At 38.9% G+C, this 24,550-nt stretch overlaps 1 protein-coding gene across 1 annotated transcript in view; it reads right to left on the bottom strand.

Annotated features, from left to right (window-relative positions):
• The window catches only part of LOC122794706 (interleukin-6 receptor subunit beta-like), a 1,250,292-nt gene that overhangs the window by 99,091 nt on the left and 1,126,651 nt on the right, over positions 1 to 24,550 (bottom strand). Inside the window, exons 12-13 of the mRNA XM_044063351.1 lie at positions 8,088 to 8,231; positions 5,177 to 5,273 (exon numbers count right to left, since the gene is read on the bottom strand). Of these exons, the coding sequence (XP_043919286.1) occupies positions 5,177 to 5,273; positions 8,088 to 8,231 (241 nt within the window). The remainder of the gene's footprint in view (positions 1 to 5,176; positions 5,274 to 8,087; positions 8,232 to 24,550) is intronic.

The raw sequence follows: 24,550 nt of genomic DNA, 5'->3' as shown, positions 1-24,550 counted from the left end.
AACAGGCAGGAGCTCTGTCCTGTCAAGCACCACTCAGCTACTACTAGTACTGCAGCTAGGAGGAAAGAAAGTGATCTGAAAGGTTTTAACAGTATTTAAAAAGGAGGAGAAGCACTGACATCCTGGAAGAAAGCTATTATGGATATAATACCTAAAGATGGCAAAGGCCCATCAGACCCAGCTAGATATAGGCTCATTTCAACTTTAAATCATGATTATAAAGTGTTCATGTCTATAGTAGCTAAGAGAATGACAAAGGTGTTTCCAAAACTGCTAGATATGGATCAATGTGGTATGTGGAGATGAGGCAAACACTTGACAACATTAACAGAACAATGATGATCCCAAAAGAAGCAGAATGTAAGAAAATACAACAATTGTTGGTGGGTTTTGATGCATAGAAAGCATTTGACAGAGTAAGCTGGGATTTTATGAGCAGGGCAATGGAAGTATTTGCATTCCCTGATACTATAATAAGGTTAATTAGGGGGAAGGATATATGAAGGATAAGAGGCAAAAATTAAAGTGGAAGGGTTCATCTCTAATAACTTCTGTTTGAGCAAAGGAACCAGACAGAAGTGTCCTCTCCCACCTTTGTTATTCGCCATTGGCAAAGAAAATAAAAGACTCAGAAATTCAAGGATATAATTGGTATGGTAATCAATAAAAGTTGGCTTTATTCACAAACAATATTATTTTGTAAATGATAAAATCAGAAAAGGATATCTTAGTGCTATGGAACATTTTGAGACTGTTTCATGTCTTTCACGGGTATAAGATTAATTAAGGTAAAACAAAGACTATAACTGTAAACTAACTACCCACACATGTATTGGTTCAACAACACACATATTTATGAGTCACCATAAAACAAAGTCTTTAGAAGTGTGGATTAAAAAGGATTCTGTTATGGCAGCTAAGAGTATGTGGGAAGAGACTAAACAAAAGATAATACAAAAACTGAAAAACTGGAAGCTATTGTTTATCGATATGGATGGCAAGATACAAACAGTGAAAATGCTTTTAGTTTCTTTAGGTTTATATGCAGGTCAGGCATATTTTTATCATCCAAAGAAGAAGGTATGGATTGTAATTAATAACAAGTTGAAGAATGTTTTCTGGGAGGGGAAGAGGAAAAGTGTCAAGCGGGATAATCTGATCCTTCCACCAGAACAAGATGGTTTAGGATTTGCTGATCTGATGGGATATTTCAGAGCTACATAGCTAAGGCTCCTATACAAAGCACAAGCAGTAAGCTGTAATTCAAATTGGAATGGGAGTATGGAAGGGGGGGGGGGATTTCAGAAATGAGAGAGTGGAGAAATAACAGTAGCCATACCAAAACGTATATACATAAAATAGCAGAGTGTATTCTAAAAACTACACAAGAATGGAGGAAGGGATGACTGCAATTGGGGGTACAAACAATAGGCAAGAGAGAGCTGGAATGTACTGGAGTAAATTGGTGAAGGAACCAAGGTATTGGGAGCAAATAACTAGATAGGGAAAGGCAACAGAATGGGAGGAGGCCAAAAAGACATTTGGACTACAGGGTAGACACTGCCTTCCCTATTATGAACTGATAGAGTAGAGGCAAAGAGAAAGAGATAGGGGAATCATAAGTGAAAGACCTGCACTGGTAGAGATTTTGGTTGAATCTAGAAGAAAAGCTACTGTTAAAAAAGGGATAATTATTAGGGCATATAAAATACTGCATAACTATAGGTATTGATCAGAGGTGGTTAGATAAGATTGGGAAGGCAACAATGGAAGGATATAAGCATGGCTCCCAAATATGCAACAAGGTCCAGAAGATTTAAGACTTTTGCTTGGAAGTGTTTGCACAGGTATTTTTATAGCCCAAGCAGACTCCAAAGAATTTTTTCTCAGGTAGGTGACAAATGTTGGAGGTGTGACAGAGAAGAAAGAGGTAACTAGGAACACAATTTTTGGGAGTGTAATGAGTTGGCAGACTGCAAGAATTCTCTTCAGAGTACTCTGTCAGAAATATTGGGTTTGCAAACAGGTATAACTAAGGAAATTATTTTTTTGAGCTGAGATTCAGAATCTGAATTGCCTAGACATAATAAGGCCTTCCTAAGTTGTCTGTCAAAAAAGCAATTACTAGAAAATTGAAATGAAAGTCTAAACCAACTGCATTTGAAGTATTGAATGTTGTAACAGAGAAAATGGCAGGAAGAAATTACACAGAAAAAATGGAAAGTGTGAGAGCAACACATACATAATGTTTTGGAGGAGGAATGAGGCTTAAGGGAAGACAGCAATTGGCCAATTTATGTAATATTGGATTGATGATTATACAAAGCATTACATGTGATGTATCATGTTTGTAACTGGGAACATGTTAATATGGTTTGTTTTCTTTCAAATAAATGTATTTTTACCTATGTCTCAAATGTTAATTCAATAAACATGTTAAAAAAACTATACACTTAGTAACACAAAGATATTGCTACTAATATAAGACTGCCAGCTTTTACTAATAGGAACTACTAAAATCCATATGGCTACAGCACAGTACAATGAGCAAGTGACCAGAATGGCAGAGCTCTTGTAGTTTAGTGTTTTAATAAAGACAAAGCAATATCCACATCATGAAAGCAAAGAGGAAATTATGTTCCTCTGCAATTACTGTAATGATTAAGTGATTTACTATCAAAATGTTGTATGGCAGTTACACAAAACTTGGAAGGTCGAAATCATGGTTCTAAGTTTCCGTAAAGTCGAGCTGTACATGTTCAAATCCACAACAGCAAATGCTAGTGTGCATTCACTCATATGAGGCTGACAATCTGATTGGAGATCGCACTACAGTGGGGATCGGGAAATTTACCCTTTTCCTCACTGTAGTGTGATCTCAGAGTTTGTATATATAATAAGCAGGGGGTGTTGGGGGTGCAGGGAGGCTTGCCCCCTGCAAAATATTGGTAGGAAATCAGTGGAAGACAAGGTACATTGGGTAATGTTGATAATATCGAATTCCGAATTATTGACATTACCACTTTTGTTGTTTTGATTAAATAATGTTTTTATTTTCAACTTTTTTTTCGATTAAGTAATTACTCAAAAATGTGTTTCTACATTTTGATAGTAAACCCAATTAAACATTACATTGGAATAATTGTACAAAGTGTTTGACATGATTTTTTGACATAGTAGAACAACCTTATAACACTCAAATCAATGTTAATATGTTGTTCCTACTATTTATATACATATTATAATAACATAAGAAGCATTTCAACTCATTCAATGCATGTTTACTTATTTTTCCTCCTTTTAAGTAATATTAACTTACATATTTGTATTATTATTGTATTATATCATGTTTAAATGACAATATGTTCATCTTACCATTATGCCCAGGCTATGGGTGAAAAGGGTCCTTTGGAGAAGCTCATTTACCCATTTACATACAGTGCACTAATGGCGCAATGTCACTAGGATGGACATGTGTTTGCTGGTGTTGGCACACTGCATGTTATTTGTGCAGAATGTAATTTACTGCCAGTCCAATAGTTCTCAGCAGAATGCTCATGTACCCAGCTGTACTAATTACCAAATGCCACCTACTAAACCTTACTACTACCATTACTAAAATGAGACACACATGGAATGTAAACACTATTACTATGTCATAATACAGCTATATTCATATGTATTAGAATACTGAGACTCTAATATACAGGATCACATTGCAGTACAGTGAACAAATGCAGAGAAATGCATAACTATTACAGTAATTCATAATATTTTAAGACAGACAAAGCACTATCCAGAAAAATATGCCATTAGATGAGCCAGTTATCCTCTAAAGTGTCCATAAACATGCTTGCAGTGACAGTGGGTGTGCATGCAACCCACAACAAACCAGCATCCCATCCAGGACTGGTTTTCTGCCTTGCTTATTGGAATAGGCAATGCTGACTTGTGAACAGATGTTCCAAGCCTACAATGATATCAGAGCCTTGTCAATCCTCAACGGTCCCACCATTTCCTCCACTCAGTCCTGCTGCTACAGCATCAGTCAGAGTCTAGCTGCCCTTCCTGGTCACATTCTCCCCTGAAACAAAAGGCTAATATATTTGTGAGAGTCAAGTGTCCCCCAGGTGTCCTTACTGTTGTTATTTTGTATCATTTGTGGTAGTCTAGACTTTCCCCATTCTCCATGAATTCCCAGGAGACCCTAGTACAAAGCTAAATACTGACTCAAAATGAAGCAGAATGTCACAGACATATACAAATCTACTCCCCAGCACAGTTACATGCTGAATAACGAGAACGCTTTAGTAAATGTGCAAATCTAGTACACATGCTCTGTCAGCCTGTGGCGATGAACCAAAGGCTGGGCCAGTCACTGGCATGCAGCTTTCTGTCACGACTTCATGGTTCTGTAGTGAGGGCTATGGGGATCAAGAGGGTAGAAGTACCAGCAGCCTAGCAAGTAAGTAGGAAGTAGGAAGGCAATTAATGCTGCAGGTGCTACTGATAATTATGCATTCACTAACTTTATTGGGCAAATGAACTTACTGTTGCCAAATTGTTTCAGAAACACTGTATATGGTGGTAAATGGGCCAGGCCCACATCTGTGGATGGTACTGCACACTGGGTGTCTTTCCCACTGCATGAGCAGGCTTTTATAAGTGTCAATGTTTCCTGTTCATAGCTTATCAAGGATTTGCAGCTTGTCTCTCAACACACTAGTGAAAATCAGTAAATTTTGCCCCCAAACTGTTCAGTCCTTTCACCCTCTGTCTCACAAATTCTGATAAACCAAGGTTATTCTGAAAATTAATTCAACATTCTTGTAAGTAGTGGTAAAATCCCTACAGCAGTCAACCTATCTCCAGTGTCATTTCAGTAACATTCATAACTAGATCCAGATTCCAGTCAGTAAAAGCCTTCTGGTACAAGGAATGAAGGAATACTTCATGGAATGTGGAGCTCATCCTGTTACACACAAACACATCTTACTTCAGGTGTCATACAGAGCAATACCATGGCAAGAAAACCCTAAATAAAATATGTACAAAACTTTATTAATCAGTACCAGCTCACAGAACATTATCAGCGAATATCAGAAGTGTAAAATAAGACATACACTAAACTGGTATGCCTAGGACAGCTGTAGTGACGAAAAGAAATGCAATTTACCTCTTATACAAGAAGGAAAATCCTCTGCCAATGACAACCACCACAAAGACGATGCCAAAGCACACTCCAGCGATGATGCCCTCCAGTTCACCAGTAGCTGTAAGGGTAATAGAAAATGCAAATTTACATAAGTATAGGACGGATTTCACATTTTACTTTCATAAAACAAAATGAATTACATGACAATAAATGTCACACATTTACAGTTTTTTTTAACAGCTTTCATCCAGAATATTATTGATCTATGTAAATTGGTGTATGTCTAGTTCCTTTTTTCTGGACATGACTAAAACTTTAAGGTTTCAAACTTTTTTTTTTTAATTATCTGTAATATTTAAGAACAGAAAATATAAACAACTTCAGTGTATGTCAAAAAGAATTACTTGGATGTGTGTTTATCTAAAGTAAGTCTTTCAGCAATTGGTTACATTACTACAGATTAATCAAAAATGCTGTGATGATACAGGAGCTGCTGTTAGCTTAAAAATATATTTTCATCAAAGTGGAAACAAGAGGGTAGAAGAACCAACAAGCAGGAGGGCAATTAATGCTGCCGTAATTCTTACTGCTAGTTTAGTGCACCGTTTTACAACTGCATAGCCACATGTAGGAGGATAACTTAAGGGGGCAATTAATGCTGCCCTAATTCTTACTGCTAGTTTAGTGCACTGTTTTACAACTAGATAGCCACATGCAGGAGGATAACTTAAGGGGGTAATTAATGCTGCCGTAATTCTTACTGCTAGTTTAGTGCACTGTTTTACAACTGCATAGCCACATGCAGGAGGATAACTTAAGGGGGCAATTAATGCTGCCGTAATTCTTACTGCTAGTTTAGTGTACTGTTTTACAACTGCATAGCCACATTCAGCAGGATAACTTAAGGGGGCAATTAATGCTGCCGTAATTCTTACTGCTAGTTTAGTGTACTGTTTTACAACTGCATAGCCACATGCAGGAGGATAACTTAAGGGGGCAATTAATGCTGCCGTAATTCTTACTGCTAGTTTAGTGCACTGTTTTACAACTGCATAGCCACATGCAGGAGGATAACTTAAGGGGGCAATTAATGCCACCATAATTCTTACTGCTAGTTTAGTGCACTGTTTTACAACTGCATAGCCACATGCAGGAGGATAACTTAAGGGGGCAATTAAGCTTGCACTACGCAAGGCAACAAACAATACGACTCCGGGCATATGGAAACAAATCAGACTTGTTTGTTTGTGTCTTTCGGCTTTTCCCGGTTAGGGGTCACCACAGCGGAACTCCGGTCTGCTAATGATTGGCAGTAGATTTTTATGTGCTGGCTTGCCGGGCCTAACGCACAACCTTCAATGAAGGAATGCCCATTCACGCCTGTCGACACACAGAAGACCCTCTAACTGAGAATCGAACGGGCAACGTCTAACTGTGAGGCGACAATGCTTCCGCAGCACCACCACCGCAGTCTAAACAAATCATACTTGTAAGTCAGCTATTTTATTTTCAAGTTTTCACAGAAAAAATGAATAGAATATCTGTAAAAATATACTATGGTGTGAAATGCACATATGAGCTCAGAGGTGGCTTGTGCTGCATATTTAGTTTGTTTTCACTTTGCTGATCAGGTTAGTCCCACTAGGCCAGTGGCCTCTTTTCAGGAGACACTTGAGGTGATATTCACACTTTCTAGGGGAAATTTGGCCACTGCACTAGGGAACTTGCACATCCATCTGTGCTACTACCAATTTAGGCAGCTAGGACCTTGGTTTAACATCTGCATGCTTTCTTTACTTAGTGTATCACCGTCCTTACTGATATTCATTCTTTTTACTTTATTTCAGTCTGCCAACGGTCCCATGTACATGCATTATTTTTATTTTATTTATTTATATTGCTTTGTTTTATTTAATTGCATGCTATACCTATTAAAAGTTATGTGTGTTACACTTTATCTTTTATGTTGATAGGTAGGGCACTTTATTTATTTAATTTAATTATATTTAGTCCTAGCACTGTTTTATGCATTGGAGTTGTAGTGCCTAGGAAATGCTCTACCTGGAGAAGGGCACCGAAAAAACAATATATACATTATGTTGTAGTATAGCAAGTTAGAACGACTTAAATATATCAACTCCGATATCACACTTCACGTACAAAGATGAACAAGTGTTGAAATTCCAAGGACAGTAATTTTTATTCTTGGAATAACAAAATTTAAAGTGTAAATGAGGAAAACCTTATACAAAGTCTGTTGTTATAACACCTCAATGTATTTACTCCAAAATACAGTAATGCCAGAGTTTGTATATTTAAATAACAACGGTGGGGCACAATCCCCTATACTTTTGTTACAGGAGGGAAGAAGCCACTTGCAAAAAACACTTTTGAGGTGTAATAGTAAGTTTTGGAATTCACTATTTCTTACTTGCATAGCAGTTTACTTCTTGAAATGCCAGAACAGGCAAGATAGGTCTTGCACTTTAATAAAAAGCTAGCAAAGACAGCAAAATCATTTGTTAACTTTCTTCAGAAATAATACTAACACATACATGGGAAGAAGACAGTTATCAACTTGGAGTTAAGAGTATTGAAGCTTCTTGAAGGCCAATAGGTCATATGAGTGACAAATAAAGCTATGCACGTATAAAGTTTAGAAGAATGTTTAGAAGAAGTAAAGCATGAACCTATTTGTACAGTATATTTAGTGCGACTATTCAGAACAGTTAACAGGTTTACAGAATTGAGTTCCAAACTGTAAGTTATATGCACCCATTAAAGGCATTTATTCCAGAACAGTTTCCTGTTTAACACCAGTAATACAGGATTACTATACTAGACCCCATACTCAGCTATATTTTACTAACTGCAAAACATTTTTTTTGCTCGTATCATAATTTAAAGAAAAAAAAATCAGCAAAAACATTACCATATTCCAGTGTAGTCAGGAATATTGGCAGGCTCCTAACTCCAGCTCCTGCTTTTGTGATGCCAGCAATTTCAATGATGTAAGCTGTGTTTCTTCCGAGTCCTGTAAGCTGATGCTTCCTTACAGTATGGTCCACAGTAAAATCTTCAACAAAACAGAAAGATGCTAAAATACACAGTGATCATATGCACTGTCAGAAGAAGACTTAAGAACTCAGCCAGACCAGTAATTTGTCTGTATTTACATGGCTGTCATTGTCTCATGCTGGATTTATTTCTTCAGAAATACACATTTGTGATGGTGTTCCCATTATGAGGGTATAGCTTTTTTCATTATATAATTTTGTGTTAAGTTTCCCTCAGATCTAATCCAGCAAGATGTTAACACTGCCACAGTTATGGTTTAATCATTTATTTTGTTAGTGATCTCCTTTTTATAGCATGTATTCTATGAAGATTTACTAAATAATTTTATTTATTTATCTATTTACAGTTTGTTTACTGGGATAGTCCATTGGGCCAAGAAGAGGCCATTTTCAATGGAGTCCCGGGGAGAAAAGCTCCACAAAAACATTATACAATGTAAACAAATCATTAACATTAAGTAATACAGTAAAACAGGTGAAGAACATAGTCTAAGAAATTACAGTTTACAGTAGAAACTTAAAAAAAGAAAACTTAAGAAAAACATTAGTAAATATTCACAAATACATTTGATTACACAATGGAAATATAACAGTAGAGGCAAAAGATTGTATCTTGAGTTATAGTAGGGTACGGAATAAGAGGAGTTAAGTGTATAAGTAAGAAAAGAGGGTATAGTAAGAAAAAATAGTGTAAGAGTAAAGAGGAAGAGAGAAAGGTAGGTAAGGGACAGTGTAGTTGCAGTATGAAGAATGAGAAAAGAGAGCAAGGAAGAGAGAGAGAAAACAGGGTACAGTGCAGACGGGAGTCATGTGGGGTGAGAACAGGAACATTCCCAGAGGTATGTCAGATGGGAAAGAAGCAGGGACTTAATTAGTGTGGTTATGGGTGGTATGAATAAGAGGTGGCAGAAAGTTCCAAAAGCGTGCTAAAGAAAAGGATAGTAGATGTTTGCCTGATGGGCGGGCAGGCTTGGGCAATTCAATCAGATTCTGGTTATTGGATCTTAGAAGTCTATCGGGTAGATGCAATTTCAGAGAGGAGGCAAGGGAGGGGCAGAGAGAGGGATTGAAGATAAGTTTGTGAGCATGAATGAATTGACTATAGGTAAGATGAATGGGCAGTTCTAAGCAATTTAGTTTGTGTAGGGCGTTACAGTGGTGGGTGGATTTGTAGCCGGTAATGAACTTAGAAATGTTGTTGTCACAGGAAGAGAATTTTGTCTTTAGAGAATATTGAAGGTTAGTAAGAAGTGGGGCACCATATAAGAGGGAGGGAATGAGGTATGTGGTAGCGAGAACAAACTTAGTAGAGGGGGTGAGGTGGCAGTTGTGGCAGTAAAGCATACCAAGTTTCTGGTGGGTTTTCTTGACATTAGCTTGTAGGTGGGTACTGAACTTAAACTGTTAATCAATGAGGACACCTAGACGTTTTGCATGGGATACTACCTCGAGAGAGGCATTGTTTAGGTTAGTAATGGAGAATGAGTTCTAGTCTATAATAGTGGTTTTTGAAGGAGTAAATATCATGAGTTTAATTTTTGACACTGACTGCTAGGTGGTTATCTAACATTCAGCGCTCAGTAGAAGAGAAGGCATCTTGGGTTAGTTTATGAGAGCAGAGGTGGAGGTGGCAGAACAAATGATCGTTGAAGCATCTGCATATTGTATACGTTTAGCATTAGGGATGCTCTGGTGGAAGTCATTTATAAAAATATTGAAGAGTAGGAGACCTAATATGGAACTGTGAGGTACACCTGTAGGGGTATTAAGGAAGGAGGAGGTGGCTTTTTTTCCATTTGACAGCTTGTTGCCTGTTGGAGAGGTAACTAGTCAACCAGTTTACAGAAGAGAAGGATAGTCTAAGATTAGAGAGTTTACATAGGAGAAGGTTATGAGAGATAGTATTGAAGGCCTTGGATAAGTCCAGAAGGAGGATAGACACTAGGCAGCCGGAATCATGGGCTTTATTGATGCTTCATATTTCTTGAAATCTTTTCTGCACCACTGTTCTTCCTTGTCCCCTAGTGATTTTTTTGCATTTATTTTTATATTTATATGCATACCCTAATTATATTTAAAGAAGACTTTTTTTATACATGTAGATTAACTAATCTTCATTGACAAAAAATGAAAGTATACACAGTGTGCAGAACTCTGCACCATTTATGTGACTAAATAAAATATCCTGATAAGATTCATTTTTCTATGACTTTCTTGTTAGATCACTTAACCTTCTTTTTTGTAAGCAGTGTCCTACCATTTATTCCAGCAGTGTGACGCTTTAATGCTTGTGAAAGGTCTAGCACTGTTCACAATAGCAAGAGTCCATTATTTTGGTGAGTAGTAGGGAAATATGGGTTTGTCATTTCAGATCAGGGGAGGTCATCGTGCCTCTTTACTCATCCCTCATCAGGCCCATAATTGAGTACAATGCCCCTTTTGGGATGTACCTTACCAGACACCTGCAGCAACTGGAAAGACCCCAAAAGTACCTCACCAAGAGGATCAAGGGGCTCAAACAGATGCCGTATGCTGCCCGGTTAAAGAAACTTCAGCTCTACTCAGTGGCATACCGCCTGCTCAGAGGCGATCTGTGCCTGACTTATAAAGCCATGTCCAACCCGGAATTAATGGACATGCTGCACCTCAGAAAATCCAAATCCCATCGAGCTACGCGCTCGAGGGACTTAAACCTCAGCACTGAAATAAATAGGACATGCTGGAGGGACAGATTCATAACCCAGAGGCTCCCTTCACTCTGGAATAAAATCCCAGTCAAGGTTAGGCAGAGTCCCTCATTGACTCTCTTCAAGAGGAATCTTGATGAGTGGATGGGAGATCGTAGGTTTACCCCGGGTATCACTTCTGTGTCACTGTTAGACAGAAGCGCAGTATACTAACCTCGAAAAAGGGCATAGCAAAATTAATTTAAAATGGGTGGCGAAAGCCATACACACTCTGGCTAGGCTTATAAATGCCCTAGGGCAGATAACCTAGTATGAACCTATGAACCTATGAACCTATTAAATCTACATTTCACTGAAGCTCAAATGGCTGAATCCATTTAATTAAAAACTAATTTAATTGAAAACTCATTTCATAGAAATCCTTCTTCACAAGAAATGTATCCTAAAAACATGTTTTTGCTGGGGCACAAACCCCCTGCACCCCACCCCTTACTTATGAATACTAACTCCATGGTCGCTCAACCATGGAGAAAAGAAAAGAAATTAAAAGAAAAAAACACACACACAATGAATCAATGCTGGAAGGCTAACACACATATACAGATCTGGGGCTACAACAAAATGCTGACCATTGCAATCCACACATCCTCTGCTAGACTCTCTTCTCTAATAACCCCTATGATAAGAAATGACACCACTTTACACTTTCTATGTACTTCTAAACTTTTATATGAAATGTGCTTTCAGTGAAATAAGGGTAACCATTTGAAATATCGGGACCCACTACAGCTAGGGTTTCCACCTGTCCCACTTTGCGAGGGACAGTCCCTCTTTGGGCAGTTGTGTCCTACAAAATATTGTGAGAAAATGGCAAATGTCCTGGGATTTTAGGACAAAAGTATTTTCTATATTGTATGTAATAGTTGCATAAAACAGTTATTCTGTATCTAAAACACCTCCATGTTATACAAAACAGAATAAGGAACAAAAATGCTACAAGAATAAACTTTTATTCAGGCAAACAACTGAAGTTATGTCCTTTGTACTGGCCGTGGGTATGTTTTGCCCTGCAAAATCTGATGTTTGTAGTGCAAATGTCCCACTTTGGCCAATCGGAAAGGTGGCAACCCTAACTACAGCAAGTCCTGAAATGCAGGCATATACTAAGTCTGAGATGACGTTTCACAGAATATTCCCTTTTCTCTGACATATTCTGATCTCAGAGTTGGAATATGTAAGTTTGTGAGGGAGGGTTTGCCCCCCCCCCCACATGGGGGATACAAGGACACTTGCCCCACTGCAAAAAGACATTTAAGGAGAAGAGTGAATTTTTAAAATTAGCTATTCTCTAGGTTTTCATTCTTTTTTTTTTTCCATCTTTTTGGCACTCGGTATTTTGAGTGCTGACATTTCAGTAGGGAGCCAAAATGAGTTTTCAATGAAATGGGTTTGGCCATTTGAGTTTCAATGAAGTGAAATTTCACTGAAATGACTGGTATCTGGATAAAGACACACACACACACACACACACACACACACACACACACACACACACACACACACACACACACACACACACACACACACCAACCAATGTGCTCTTCTACTGAGAACCACACATACTGAAGAAAAGAATTGCAATTGGTGAGCAAATGTTTATAACATTAAAAAAAAAAAACAGAGGAACTAGTGGTCTTAAAACTTTGTTGATGAGCCCAGTTACAATAATTTCCAAAAATCATGAAACCCAGGTAGTGTTCCAAATAAGCAAGCCTTTATTCATCACAGAAAAGAGATCCTCAGGAACAAAAAGTATGAAATATTTTAATAATGTTAAACATATCAACTTTTATATGCTTAAAAGTAGGTATGGAAAATATACATATTGTTTAACTTTAAACCAGCCTGTTCATGCCAAACAATATAAACGGGGCTGTAAAAGTGCATTTTAGAACAGCAAGTACCCACCCCACACATTACTACTGATTAGAGCAAACTACATCCTAGTTAAAGGAGAACCGGAACTCAAAAGGCTCAATATCATGGTTTGGTGTTTCCCATATTTTAACACCACTCTGGGACTATTTACAGTTTTTTAAATATTTTATACGTAATTTCAGAGTTTAACCACATGGGTTCTGGCATCTTGAAGTGATTTTGATTTTTTACTCTTCCTCTAGGTATCCCACAATGTAGTGTTTGTCTTTGAAACACTGCATCATTCAGGCTTCTTTCTTCCAAAGCTGCTGTCACTGCATTCATTTTACATGCATACACCACTTTCTCCCTGTCAATCAGTTTTAACCAACATTTCTTGCTGCTCAATTAATTTCTTAAAACACAAACAGTGATAATACCAAAGAACAAAGTAATTTTTCCTACTACGTCTTTTTACATTGGCTAATTTGCAGTATTTTGTGATGCCTGAGTTGTAGTTCCTCAACTCATCTCCCCTCCTCCTTCACACTTCACCACCCCAGCTGTCAAAGTGCTAAAGGTAATTTGAGCTGTTGTTGCTGTGATTGACAGCTCACAGTAGGGGACTTCACTCGTATTGTTTCCTTGTTCTAGCCTTTTCTTTCTGACAGTGGGGCACTTATTTTTTGATGTACCATAGCCTCCTCCTGTCCTGAAATTTAGATTGATGATCCATAGTAATTGGAAACGCTCTGTTTGGCAAACCTTCCAGCTCATATTCTCATGCTTCCTGTTAGGCTAAAATACCTACAAAATTTTAACTAAGCTATAAACATAGAATATTTTTAATGGACTTACATTTTTGCATTCACATGTTTTTAATTAGTCATTTAAGATTAAAGTATCATATACTTACTGAAATCACCAGTACTTCACCCTATTGAAAGTTGTGATGGGCATGTCCAAGCTTTGATTACAAAACTGAGTATTACGCAAAATCAAGGACATTAGAAATATATGGTCTTTGGCCATTTACCTATTAATGCAGTTTTGCCATTACTTGGTCCCTGTAATTTGTTACATGGCTGTAGGACTTGTCTGAGATTTCTGGAATGTATTTTATTTGACATTTGTTTACCTCAAAAGTCCTACTGGTCCAGAAAATGCCCAGTTAATTGGTTGGTCGTATTACACACAAGCAACATAAAATAAAGATTTCCCAACTGACCCCTCAGTAAATTGTCTAGTAAACACAAGTACTGAAATGGAACACTAGTACCCAGTGAGTCCCTTAGTAGTAAGTTGAAGTGCGCACATGCACTACAAATCAACCTTTCCCCACCCTGGAGACCCACAGCACTCACACAAGCACTGAAATGAAACAGTACCCCAAGCCACCATTTAACAGACCTGCCCTGCTACATACAAGCACCAAAAATAGAGCAGTTTCCCAACAAACCCCTTCAGTGGTCAGTCCAAGTAAACACAGGTACTATAATGAAACAATAGTGTCCAAGGAGTCTCTTAGTAGTATGTCCACATGTGCACATGCTCTGAAATGAAACATTCCCCCAAGCCACTACTTCATTGATCTGGCACAGCACACACAGGGACCAAAAATGAGGCATCTTACCCGACCAACTGCTTGAAGTAGCCTGACCAAGTAAAATGAAACATGATTGCCCAGTGCACAGATGCAGTACATTTAAAAATTTCTCCCAATGAGTCCCAAGTAAACACGAGTATTAAAGGAAAACAATGGGATAACAAATACAAAAGCTCTATCTGCTGTCTCCTTAAGTCCCCCTTATGTGCTACAGGCCAAAAACAATAATAACTGCAGCTTTAAAATAAAATCATCGAAAATGGTTTACAGCTTACCTTCCTAACCCTCCGTACTATATTAGTTTCCGTTTTAAAAAACAAAATGAAAAACCTCTTTTCGGCTCAGAAATAATGATGTCACATCTGCCATAGCTCCTCGAGTAGATCACAGGAAGTTTCCTCCCCCTAAGTGACGTAAATACTGCCTTATTAGCATGCTGTATCAAAGCCCCTGTGATCCACCCACATTGTGACGTCATCGCCGCCTTGGCCAGCCCACTATAACCCTAATAAAAAGGAGTAGCTGCTGTGTGGAACTTCTTTTCTCTCGAAGTTAATCTTGTCGGCTCCATTTCCAGGGAAGGACCTGCTACAACTGTATTGCCTGCATCTTCGAGCGTTGAGATAATTCAGAGTTTTGGTAAGTATTTTTAGTCTATTTAACTGTAAATTTAGTGTATTTAAATGTGTAATAATCTAATTTTACCGCCCAGGCGTTCGTAGCGTTTTTTACACACTGCTTTTAATTTCTGGTATTGCTGGCGAGTTTTCTGCATTTTATTTATGTAGTTCTGGTTGTTTTTTTAAATTAATGTGCTCTGTTCGCTTTTGGTTGTTAAAATGTTATTTATGTTATTAGTAACCCAGTTAGCAAAAATGTTTTGAGTATAAGCTTGTTTTATAACATATATGTATATGTTTTTTTAATTAGTATGCTCCGTTCGCTTTTGTTTGCTGGTTTGTGCAATTGTCATTAGTATTTGCGAGTCGGATGCTAGGCTGATGTTAAAATGTAATGTAAACCAGTGCTATAAATTGTGTTAGGAAAATTAATGCAAATTGCATGGCTTCAGAGATTACTACGAATCATGTTTGGCACGTGGAAACAAGTCTGACAAAGCAGTTGATGATTGCTCTGAAGCTAATAAATAAGACAGAGGTAGTTTTTTTTATTTTTATTTATTTATTTGTAATTGGTGCAGTATCCTACCACTTAAACTCATGGGTCTCTGCTCAAAATGAGCCATACTAACACAAATCAAAATGTGCGTCAGCGAGTGATGTTTGGCACGTGTAAACACAAGTGAGACAAAGCAGTTGATTGTCTGATTAAAGAAGCTGATTACCGGCTTTGAAGCTATTTAATAAGACGGAGGTAGTTCTTTTATTTTTATTTATTTTTTAGTAATCGGTGCAGTATCCTAACTCTTAAACTCATGGGTCTCTGCTCAAAATGAGCCATACTAACCCAAATCGAAATGTGCGTCAGCGAGTGATGCTTGGCACGTGGAAACACAAGTCTGACAAGGCAGTTGATTGTCTGATAAAGAAGTTGATTACCAGCTCTGAAGCTAATAAATAAGACTGAGGTAGTTTTTTTATTTTTTATTTTATTTTTTAATCGGTGCAGTATCCTCGCTTTTAAACTCATGGGTCTCTGCTAAGAAATGAGCCATACTAACCCAGTTAACAAACTGTGAAACAAATAGGTGAGCTGGTGAGGATTTGACTAGACTGATGTTGGCGTTAAAAATAAAATGCGTTTTTTCTACCACTGCAAGCAAGGGGGCAAGTGTGTTTGTGTGTGTGTGTGAGACTGCAAGCAAGGGTGCAAGTGTGTGTGACTGCAAGCAAGGGGGCAAGTGTGTGTGACTCCAAGCAAGGGGGCAAGTATGTGTGACTGCAAGCAAGGGGGCAAGTGTGTGTGTGTGTGTGTGTGTGTGTGTGTGTGTGTGTGTGTGTGTGTGTGTGTGTGACTGCAAGCAAGGGGGCAAGTGTGTGTGACTGCGAGCAAGGGGGCAAGCAAGGGGGCAAGTTGTGTGTGTGTGACTGCAAGCAAGGGGTCAAGTGTGTGTGTGTGTGTGTGTGTGTGTGTGTGTGTGTGTGTGTGTGTGAATGCAAGCAAGGGGCAAGTGTGTGTGTGGCTGCATGCAAGGGGCAAGTGTGTGTGTGTGTGTGTGTGTGTGTGTGTGTGTGTGTGTGTGTGTGTGTGTGTGTGTGTGTGTGTGTGTGAGACTGCAAGCAAGGGGGCAAGTGTGTGTGTGTGTGTGTGTGTGTGTGTGTGTGAGACTGCAAGCAAGGGGGCAAGTGTGTGTGTGTGTGTGTGTGTGTGTGTGTGTGTGTGTGTGTGTGTGTGTGAGACTGCAAGCAAGGGGGCAAGTGTGTGTGTGTGTGTGTGTGAGTGAGACTGCAAGCAAGGGGGCAAGTGTGTGTGTGTGTGAGTGAGACTGCAAGCAAGGGGGCAAGTGTGTGTGTGTGTGTGTGAGTGAGACTGCAGGCAAGGGGGCAAGTGTGTGTGTGTGTGTGAGTGAGACTGCAAGCAAGGGGCAAGTGTGTGTGTGTGTGTGTGTGTGTGTGTGTGTGTGTGTGTGTGTGTGTGTGTGTGTGTGTGTGTGAGATTGCAAGGGGGCAAGTGTGTGTGTGTGTGTGTGTGTGTGTGTGTGTGTGTGTGTGTGTGTGTGTGAGACTGCAAGCAAGGGGGCAAGTGTGTGTGTGTGTGTGTGTGTGTGTGTGTGTGTGTGTGTGTGTGTGTGTGTGTGTGTGTGTGTGTGTGTGAGACTGCAAAGGGGCAACTGTGTGTGTGTGTGAGAGAGACTGCAAGCAAGGGGGCAAGTGTGTGTGTGTGTGTGTGTGTGTGAGACTGCAAGCAAGGGGCAAGTGTGTGTGTGTGTGTGTGTGTGTGTGTGTGTGTGTGTGTGTGTGTGTGTGTGTGTGTGTGAGAGACTGCAAGCAAGGGGGCAAGTGTGTGTGTGTGTGAGACTGCAAGCAAGGGGGCAAGTGTGTGTGTGTGTGTGTGTGTGTGTGTGAGACTGCAAGCAAGGGGCAAGTGTGTGTGTGTGTGTGTGTGTGTGTGACTGCAAGCAAGGGGACAAGTGTGTGTGTGTGTGACTGCAAGCAAGGGGCAAGTGTGTGTGTGTGACTGCAAGCAAGGGGCAAGTGTGTGTGTGTGTGACTGCAAGCAAGGGGGCAAGTGTGTGTGTGTGTGTGTGTGTGTGTGTGTGTGACTGCAAGCAAGGGCAAGTGTGTGTGTGTGTGTGTGTGTGTGTGTGTGTGTGTGTGTGTGTGTGTGACTGCAAGCAAGGGGCAAGTGTGTGTGTGTGTGTGTGTGTGTGTGTGTGTGTGTGACTGCAAGCAAGAGGCAAGTGTGTGTGTGTGTGTGTGTGTGTGTGAGACTGCAAGCAAGGGGCAAGTGTGTGTGTGTGTGACTGCAAGCAAGGGGCAAGTGTGTGTGTGTGTGAGACTGCAAGCAAGGGGCAAGTGTGTGTGTGTGACTGCAAGCAAGGGGCAAGTGTGTGTGTGTGTGTGTGTGTGTGTGTGTGTGTGACTGCAAGCAAGGGGCAAGTGTGTGTGTGTGTGACTGTAAGCAAGGGGCAAGTGTGTGTGTGTGTGTGTGTGACTGCAAGCAAGGGGGCAAGTGTGTGTGTGTGTGTGTGTGTGTGTGTGTGTGTGTGTGTGACTGCAAGCAAGGGGGCAGGTGTGTGTGTGTGTGTGTGTGTGTGTGTGTGTGTGTGTGTGTGTGACTGCAACCTTGGTCGGCGGGGCTTAGACAAGACAGCATCTCTCCACCTACACACTAACTCACATGCTCCAGAACTCCAGTTGGAAAAATTAATCAATCTGTTGAACTTGGGCCAAGTAAACCAGGGAAGCAGCCACAAGAGGGCTATGACATCACAGCTGAACACATGTATATGTCTATATAAGCCTACTAAACACCAAGGCAGAAAAGCAGAAGCAAAACAAAATGCAGCTAAGTAACATTTATAATTTAATTGCTAACTCCCTACCTTGTCTAGTGAAGCAATACCAGAGGTATGTATTTTTCTTGTTTGTATTTTTACTGATATAGTCTCTAACTTTTAATTGCAAATACATTATAAACTGTGTTCAGAGGGTGTGCTATGGTACATAAAATTGACATACTCGTTGCAGTGCATTGTGAACTTATTTCCTGTTTGCTTTTCATTTTTTACTGTGGTTATGTTTTCCCCATGAAGCAAGTAGATAGTTGCTTTAAGGCAGCCGATTTATTTTGGATAACCAACATTTCTACAAGTGCGGGTATCACAGAGATTGCTAGTTGCAGCACGTTGCTTGGTTATGTTACTTGGTAGTTTAATAAAGCTGAATATAAATTATAATTAGAACTGGAGTACAAGGAGTAGTGGATTCAGTTTAGTGCTGCTTCTTTTTATCAGACTTGAGTTTGAATAGACTTGTGTTAGAATTGTTCCGAATTGGCCGGTATGGTCTTGGTTGGTGCATGCATTTAGTGTCTTGTGTGTCTGTGTGTGACTGCAAGCAAGAGGGCAAGTGTGTCTGTGTCTGGGCAACTGCAAGCAAGGGGGCAAGTGCGTGCAATTCTGTGTGTGGGCAACTTCAGGCAAGGGGGCAAGTGCGTGCATGTCTGTGTGGGCAACTCCAAGCAAGGGGGCAAGTGTGTGTGCGGGGGCAACTGCAAGCAAGTGTGTGTGTGTGTGTGTGTGTGTGTGTGTGTGTGGGGATGATTTCCCAGCTGTATTGTGTGCCTATTTTCTTTTTCAATCACATTTTCGGTCCATTTTATATAACCTTGTGTTGGTTTTTTGTGGACAATTACTGCCAAATCATTAGAGACTGAAGATAGAAAATAATGGCATACATTTCAGTTTCAGATTTCATATCCTTTTGAAACGTCATAATATTGCATGACCTACTATTGGATGATCTTTCAAAGTTAATAAGAGCAATATTTAAAATTTCTACTCCTGTTTGCGCCTTTGTCCCACTTATGTATGGCTTAGTCCTGATTTCTTGTGCTGAGGTTCATAGGTATGACGTGTCAGGGCCATCGCTGTCAGCCCGAGACATTTCAGATTGTGACATACTCGTTGCAGTGTATTGTGAGCTTATTTCATGTTTGCTTTTCATTTGTTACTGTGGTCATGTTTTCCCCATGAAGCAAGTAGATAGTTGTTTTCAGGCAGCAGATTTCATTTGGATAACCAACATTTATACATTTCTACATGTGGGTGTATCACAGACATTGCTTGTTGCAGCACATTGCTTGGTTATGTTACTTGGTAGTTTAATAAAGGTGAGTATAAGTTATAATTACAACTGGAGTACAAGGAGAAATGGTTTCAGTTTAGTGCAACTTGTTTTTTATTAGACTTGAGTTTGGCTAGACGTGATGGAAATGTACCGAATTGGGCGGTATTGCCTTTATTGGTGCATGCATTTAGTGTGTGTGTGTCTGTCTGTTTGTCTGTCACTGCTAGCAAGTGTCTGACTGCTGGCAAGGGGGTAAGTGTGTGTGTGACTGCTGGCAAGGGGGCAAGTGTGTGTGTGTGTGACTGCTGGCAAGGGGGCAAGTGTGTGTGTGTGTGTCTGCTGGCAAGGGGGCAAGTGTGTGTGTGACTGCTGGCAAGTGTGTGTGTGTGTGTGTGTGTGTGTGTGTGTGTGTGTGTGTGTGTGTGTGTGTGTGTGACTGCTGGCAAGGGGGCAAGTGTGTGTGTGTGTGTGTGTGTGACTGCTGGCAAGGGGGCAAGTGTGTGTGTGTGTGACTGCTGGCAAGGGGGCAAGTGTGTGTGTGTGTGTGTGTGTGTGTGTGTGACTGCAAGCTAGGGGACAAGTGTGTGTGTGACTGCAAGCAAGGGGGCAAGTGTGTGTGTGTGTGGTGGGGGCTGCAAGCAAGGGGGCTGTGACTGTGAGACTCCAATTAAGGCTTCTTCTTTTTGGGATTGTTCTCTCAAATTTTGTGGTTTTCTGTCAAATTTTTCAGGATTAGTTAGTAGCTGAGACACTGAGTTTCAGCCTGCATAACCTTGCGAAAAATGCATGCTAAAGCAAGACCTGTTCCATCCAGTGTCTCAGTTTATAAAAGATCAAATTTTCGTACTCGTTAGATGTCCCCACACATATAATTTGCCTAGGCCTGATTTTTTGCTACGTACATGCAAATTGCTTTATAGAATTAAGCATTTCCCAACCTATCAATTGACCCTGCATTTGACTCTAAATGTTGTTCTTCCACCTAATATTCACTCCTCAGAAATGTCAATTTTGGAAGAAAACATGGAGGGTTTACAATTAACTGACATTATCCATTAGAGATTACTTGGATTTCAGAAATGCATGGTGAATGTGTTTTCTTTTTTTTTGGTCAGCTGCTCAAGTTAGTACTAATATGAAAATGTGCCCCTTCTTTCACTGGTTCCCAGCTGTATTGTGTTTTTATCTGTTTGAATCACAATTTTTGGTCCATTTCACATAAATGTGTAGGTTTTTTGGAAAAATTAGTGGCAAATCACTACACAATGAGGGAAAGAAATGACACAGTTCTGTTTCATGTTTCATAGCCTTTAGAAAATTCATACTAATGCAAGATCTACTATTTCATAATCTTTCAAAGTTTATAAGAGCAATAATCCTGTGTCTATTTGTGCCTTTGTTCCACTTCTATGTATGGCTTGGTCCACATTTCTTGTGGCGAGGATCATAGGTATGACATGTCACGGCTATCACTGTCATCTAGAGACATTTAAAATTGTATAATACTTGTTGCATCTAAATGCCTCATGGACTGACTTTCAATGTGTCAAAGTACGGCGAGGAGCAGTTATGCAGTGTAAATGTGCATTGTATCCCCCCATCCAAGGCAGACACAAGTACTACAATGGCTTTTCATCTCTCCTTCATTTTGTACGATGCTCTGGTTGCTAACATCTTTGAATTCTGTTGATTTCTGCCTATTAATCAAAGTGCCTGTTTATCTATCTTGTAGTAGCAATGCTGTACTAACCATCTTGTTTTTCTAGTAATCTTGTCTGAGATTGTAAGATGCAAGTACATTGCAATAACTTTACTGTTAAAGAATCGCCAACATTGAAAGCCTTTCTGTTGACATGCTGAGAATACTTGGCATAACTAGATAACATATTATGATCCAAAGAAAGTTGGCAGAAGAACAAAACTCAATAGATACTCAGTTAAAAACGCACCAAAATAGCATACTGAATTAGAAAAGCACCAAAATAGCATACAAAAATTTATTCACCGCTTTCATCTCACGACTTCATCACAATACAAATAATTTTTTTCCAATGAAGTAAACACACATGCTTCTGAGGTAACCAGTCGGAAGCATTCAAAATTAAGACGGGACATTGCTTCCTATAACAACAGGACAGCTTACAACAATTTTGCCCTTAACATCCGTAACACCAAGATTAACGGGCATTTTCCACCTACAGCCGACAATTCTGACCGGCGTTCTTTCAGTGACATTGTTGTTGCTGCAAATACACGAAGCAGCAGTTCTTGTTTAAACAGCAAAGAAAATACCACTGATTTTTCTGACATGGTGGCTATTTCAAAAGTGTCGACTGATAATGCCACCAGTTCATCTGGTAGCAAAGCTGTCAGTATTAATATCGAACAGCCAAATGTCTCTACCAATAGACATTCTCCATTAAAGACAGTAAAAGATAGTAGTATTAAGAACAAAAATACCAGTGACTCATTGATTACCAAGAAGAACCAAGTGAGCAACGGAAATAGATTGACTGTACTGACTCGCAGTCGCACTTTTTTGGAGTCGAATTCGTCGGGGGACGAGGCCTGACTGAATCAATAAATTGTTTTAATGTTATTAATTTAACAGGACATGTATTTACTGATGCTGAATTAACTGTTTTGAAGTATGGTTTCACATTTGTCCCTTATAGTAAAGCTAATTACACTAAGACCGTTATTGATTTAAAAAAGTTTACCAGAATTTTGAATTTAACATATTTAATGAATGAAATTTCTAATTCTGATAAAATTTTGATCAAACCTTCAACTTACACACCCAGATTACACCACACTATTAAGGTGTTTGAAGATTTATGTATGGAAGATTTAAATAGAACATTAAAAAATAACAATAGGCGTGGTAAGGATAACTTAAATGTTAATGAAAGAAAGGCTATAAAAAATCTTAAAGCTTTGAGAAACACATACAGATTTATGAAAAGTGACAAAGGCTCCAATATTGTTATTATGGAGCAATCTATTTATCAGACCAATATGTTAAATATTTTGAATAATGACGAAGAATACCAATTAACAAGTTTATTTGAAATCCGTAAACAATTTAGCTTTATTAATTCATTATTATATGATTTACTGATGTCAGGTCGTATTAGCATTGATTTGTACAACTTTTGTGTAGTTGAAAATCCAAAAATTGGTGTTGTTTTTGGCATACCAAATTGCATAAAGACCCAAAAAAACGCCTTTCAGACCCATTGTGTCATCTCCACATTCTGTAACGGAAGGTATTTCCCTGGTTATTGATGCTATGCTGGGGCCATTACTGAATAATGATTCTTCTTTTACAAAAGATTCTTGGCATTTTCTAGAAAAAGTTAAAACGTTTTCTAACAGTAAAGTTTTTGATCCAGCCAAGCACATTATCTTCACACTTGATGTAGTATCTTTGTATACATGCATCCCGCATGATGGAGGTATAGAAGTAATACGTTGGTATTTGACTAAAAAGAAAATATTTCCAAACCACGTCATTCAAACTATATGTGAATTTTTAGAAATTATACTGGAGAATAACTTCTTTATGTTTAACAACAAATATTACAAACAAAAGAGAGGCATAGCTATGGGGTCTTCTGCAGCCCCAGCTTTTGCCAATATAGTGATGGCATGGTGGGAAACTGAAATTTTAACATTGTTGAGTGAAAAAGTTAACATTACTTTTTATAGTAGATTTATTGATGACTTGATCTTTATTATAGAAGGTGATGATAACACTATTGACATGTTTTTAAATGACATCAATAGGGGTTCTGAATTTTTGAAATTCACCAAAGGTGACAGTGGACTGTTAGTGAACTTTTTAGATGTGTGTTTATGGTGGGATATACATGCAAATAGATTTCATAGTAAAATACATAGAAAACACACATTTACTAATGGTTATTTACACCACAAAAGTTGTCATCCTAGACATGTGATTAATAATATTCCAAGGGGTCAATTTATTTGAGCATGTCGGATGACCACTTTGACCAATGATTTGGTTAATGAGTTTCATTTTATAACATCCATGTTTTTGGATAGGGGTTATAATATTGATATGCTATTCAAGGATGGTACTGACATTTTTAGTAAATGTCATACCAAGTATTCAGCCATTCTCAACGATTCACAAAGCATTAATTCTATTCTAAACAGTCACCACAAAGAAGGAAGTTTCAATTCTAAAGTTGTTTGCTCTTTTGATATGAGTGGAGACATGAATAGTATTTTATCCGTATTTAACACCAATTGGAAAGTGATTCAAGGAAACATTGATATCACAAAAATAATAGGATATAAACCACAAATTGTTTTTAGAAACACTAATAATATCAAAAAAATGTTAGAGTGTAATGACTTCTTTTTAGATAGTAACATCACGGTTAAGAAAGGCATGTTCTGCTGTGAAGGTTGCAGAATTTGTCGTTACATTTCAGTAGGACCATACATTTCAGTGGTCAACAGTGACAGGACCATTAAAGTTCCTGGTTTCATCAACTGTCATACTAGTGGTGTAGTTTATATTGGGATGTGCACTTCTTGCCCAGCATTCTACATTGGAATGACTACACGCAGTTTGGCCACTCGTATTAAGGAACACATCTACAGTATAAAATGCAAGGATGAGAATAATGCTTTATATAAGCATTCAGTTGATTGTTTATTTTTTAAAAAATTTGTGTTTTCAGTATTGGAAGTTTGCAAACCAGATAAAAGGGCAGGGGATTTTAGAAATTATGTGGAACGTAGAGAGACATCATGGCAAGTTAGATTATCTTCTGACAAATATCCAGGTTTAAATGACACAGTCAATGTTAAGTGTTTTTTAA

This window comes from Protopterus annectens, chromosome 2.part1, assembly GCF_019279795.1.
Source record: "Protopterus annectens isolate FY-2018-M chromosome 2.part1, PAN1.0, whole genome shotgun sequence".
NCBI classification, from domain to species: Eukaryota; Metazoa; Chordata; order Ceratodontiformes; family Protopteridae; genus Protopterus; species Protopterus annectens.
This window is presented reverse-complemented; position numbering and strand designations above follow the sequence as displayed.